Genomic DNA, 3,289 nt, shown 5'->3' with positions numbered 1-3,289 from the left:
TGATAGTGCCTCGTTCCACATTTGATATTATTTTCTCTCCAATTACCAGTTGCAGTTGGATTCGCAACACAGAAACATATGAATTTGTGCTGAAGCAAGCATAATTAGATGATAAAAAAGAGAAAAAATAAATAAATACAAATCCTTCACAGCATAGGCAGGGGCCTTGGTGATAAATAAACCCACTCCCCTCACGCCCTCACGCTCTCACCAGCCTGGCAGTCTCATGTTTATGATGTTTACTGCCTGTCAGGTGTTTCTAATAAACAACCCCAACGTCTGACTGGTTTTAGTGCGCACACTTTTTTGAGGCCATTGTTGGAATAATTGCTCCCTCCACTCACAGTCGCCAGCAAAGTCACAGTGTGGTCAGTGGGCATGCTCAAACCCCCTACCCCCTCTCCACCACCCACCCCTCTCATGTGAGACACTGCATTTGATTGTTTAGCTCCGATTTCTGTAAGGAGCAGCAGTCTATCACTATTGTTAATTGATGGCCCTTGTTTTTCTTTCTTTTTTCTTTCTTTTTTTTTTTTTACAGGAAGCTGCTGGCAACATCTGGTAGCAGAACGGTGGAAATGTTAAATCAGACCTTTCGCTAACGAGGACCGATGTGTCAGCGGTGGAGATAAGTGAAGGCACAACGCATTCACAATCATGTAATCCCGGGCTGTTAATCTGTTTAAGAAGGAGGGAGTAGGGGGGGGGGAGGGGCTAATTCTCGGGGTCTCCTTGTATGAGGGAGAGCCACTTAACCTTTAGATACGTGTATACATATGCATAAAGAATAAACAAACAGGTGGGAAAATGGCGTGAAGAAAAGCAAACCTACTTGGGTGAGTTCTGTGCCCATGAAGACGAGGAGAATCAGAGTCAGGAGCTTGCTCGCGGGCTGCATCTCTTGCCTCCGGTGTGCGCGCGCCTGGACCAGCGGTCTCACATGCAGATCGGTTCCCTCCTTTCGCGTCCCCCCCTTTTGGCTCAGCAGTCCTTTTCTCTTCAACCACCTCTCTCGGCTCTGTTTCTGTGCTGTGGGTCACTCCACACTCTCTCTTTTTTTTTTTTTTTCAATTTTTTTTCTCTCTCTTTCTCCCCCTTTAAATAACGATCACGGTTACAGTTTAATCCCCCGCAGCATATAACGGCGAATCTGTCTCACGGAATCGTATCCGGGCATATTCATTTCATATCGAGAGCCTTTATCTGTCTCCGGAGCCTCTCCCCTTGTCGGGTGGCGGACGCTCTGGCTTCTAGCTGCGACGTGCGGCTGTGATGGACATGGGAGCAGAAGGACGCGCACACTGCTCCGCATACAACCGGGTACAAATCTTCAGTCAGGATATTGGCAAAAGTTTACCTCCCCGCCTCAAGCTGCCGTATAAGGTCTCGGCGAGGTGGGGGGAGGAAAAAAAATGAGAGAGACGGAGCTGTCCGCGGTGCTGAAAACGGAAGTTGCATCGCAGGGAGAGGGAGATTTAAACAGGCAGGAGCCTGTTTAAATCAGGTTTAAATCAGCCTGTTTAAATCTCGCTCGCAACAATAATTAAAAACCCACGATAAATTTGACTATCAGATTGTGACGTGACTATTTGATTTCTAAATGAAACTGTATTATTTACCAGAACTTTATTTATTTATTTTGTCATGAATGTCATGATCTGTGAGTTTATGGATGGACTAAAATGCAGGCTGGAGCTATGAGCATGGATCATGTTAAATATTTGAAATAAAAAATTACCAAAAAAAAAAAAAAACTTACAAAAAAAAATAATAATAATAATAAAACAAAACAGGGAACACAGGGAGCCAGAGCAGAACAACAACAACAACAAAAACAGGCACTGGGAACAACAGGGAAGTAACAGTATTTAACTGGAGGAGCCAACAAGAAGGAACTGAGGATGAGTTCTGTTTATACTGGGGAGACTGATTACTGAGCAAAAAACAGGTGGCTGATTAGAAACGGGTTGCAGTTGTGAGTGGAAAGAGAGAGATAGAGATAGATAGATAGAGAGAGAGAGAGAGGCACAGGGGACAAGGGAGAGTACACGGGACTGGGAAATACATTTTACACTAAAGAAGAACTAGACCTAAGAGACGTAATTCAACTAGATTAACCAATAATAACTAAACACAAGAAATAAACATAAACTGTTCACTGAGAAAGGACTGAATTAAAGTAAATGTAACCCGCAATTATTAAATTAGTAAAGACTTTTATTGTTGCGGGCCCACTTCCTGTGTTGCCCCAAACTCTTCAACTTATTTAAAGCCCCGCCTCCAGCGCAGTTTAAACAACATCACCTGTTCCACCGAATGTAACAGTTATGGGCTATGCAGCTAACTGCGGCTACAAAAGCAGCATCAGAAGATGGTTCGTTTTTGAAGGAGCCTGAGGTGTGAATGAAGACACAAGCAGTGTTTTAGTTTTGGTGTGAATGTATTGATTAATTGGGGGAAGAAAACAAACAACGATTACAAATACACAACGAGGGACAACTTAATTCCAAATAAATCAATTCAAAGATCAAAGTTCTTGTCCTTAGCTCGCCATCAGTTTCAAAGAGGATCTGAGGATCTTATCCATTATGGGAAAAAAACCCGACCTTTGATCAGTATGGGCCGTATTAGACTGCGATCAGCTGTGATAATCCCGGTGACAGCCCAGGTAACAACCGCCAACAGTTCAATAATTCAAATCAGTTGTTTATTAGTCATTTCAGCATGCCAGTGCAAATTAAATACTGCTTAAAGTCCCACACAAACTTCCTATCATCTGTTCTTGGCACACTAAGCTATAAGTTAAAGAGGTGAAATGCTGTAAGACTAATAATACTGGAAATACTGAGCTCATTTAAGGCCCTTCTAGCTTCCAGTTAATTCTTGCGGCCCTTCAAGAGCAAGAAATCATATTGATTGTCATTCAAAATCTAATAACCATGCTAACTCTAGCTTTTTCCTATAAATCAGAAATGTGTCTAATGTGAAGTCTATCATATTTATTAGAGACATTAAGACCCATGCTTTATAAAAGAGATAACTGCTGTGCGTTGGTTGTTGCAGAGATTTGGGTGAATTTCCAGGATGAAATTATCAGCAAGACGCCAACAGCCAGCCACAATCACAGTGGAACAGGTGATGTTGTTCAAACTGCGCTGGAGGCGGGGTTTTAAATAAGTTGAAGAGTTTGGGGCAACACAGGAAGTGGGCCCGCAACAATAAAAATCTTTACTAATTGACTAAGTGCGGGTTACATAAAACAGAAACAAAACTGATCTAATAAAAAATA

General features: G+C 42.4%; 1 protein-coding gene across 1 annotated transcript in view; it reads right to left on the bottom strand.

The window, feature by feature from the left end:
- LOC106940038 (noelin) overlaps positions 1–1,455 on the bottom strand; it is a 41,616-nt gene extending 40,161 nt beyond the window's left edge. The window contains exon 1 of the mRNA XM_015022657.1: positions 833–1,455. Coding sequence (XP_014878143.1) covers positions 833–898 — 66 coding nt within the window. The 5' untranslated portion in view covers positions 899–1,455. The remainder of the gene's footprint in view (positions 1–832) is intronic.
- Between the last annotated feature and the right edge of the window lie 1,834 nt (positions 1,456–3,289).

This window comes from Poecilia latipinna, unplaced genomic scaffold (assembly GCF_001443285.1).
Source record: "Poecilia latipinna isolate Pla-1442-1.1 unplaced genomic scaffold, P_latipinna-1.0 Scaffold3070, whole genome shotgun sequence".
Taxonomy (NCBI): Eukaryota; Metazoa; Chordata; class Actinopteri; order Cyprinodontiformes; family Poeciliidae; genus Poecilia; species Poecilia latipinna.
Note: the sequence above shows the minus strand (reverse complement) of the source record. Positions and strands in the feature narration are given on the sequence as shown.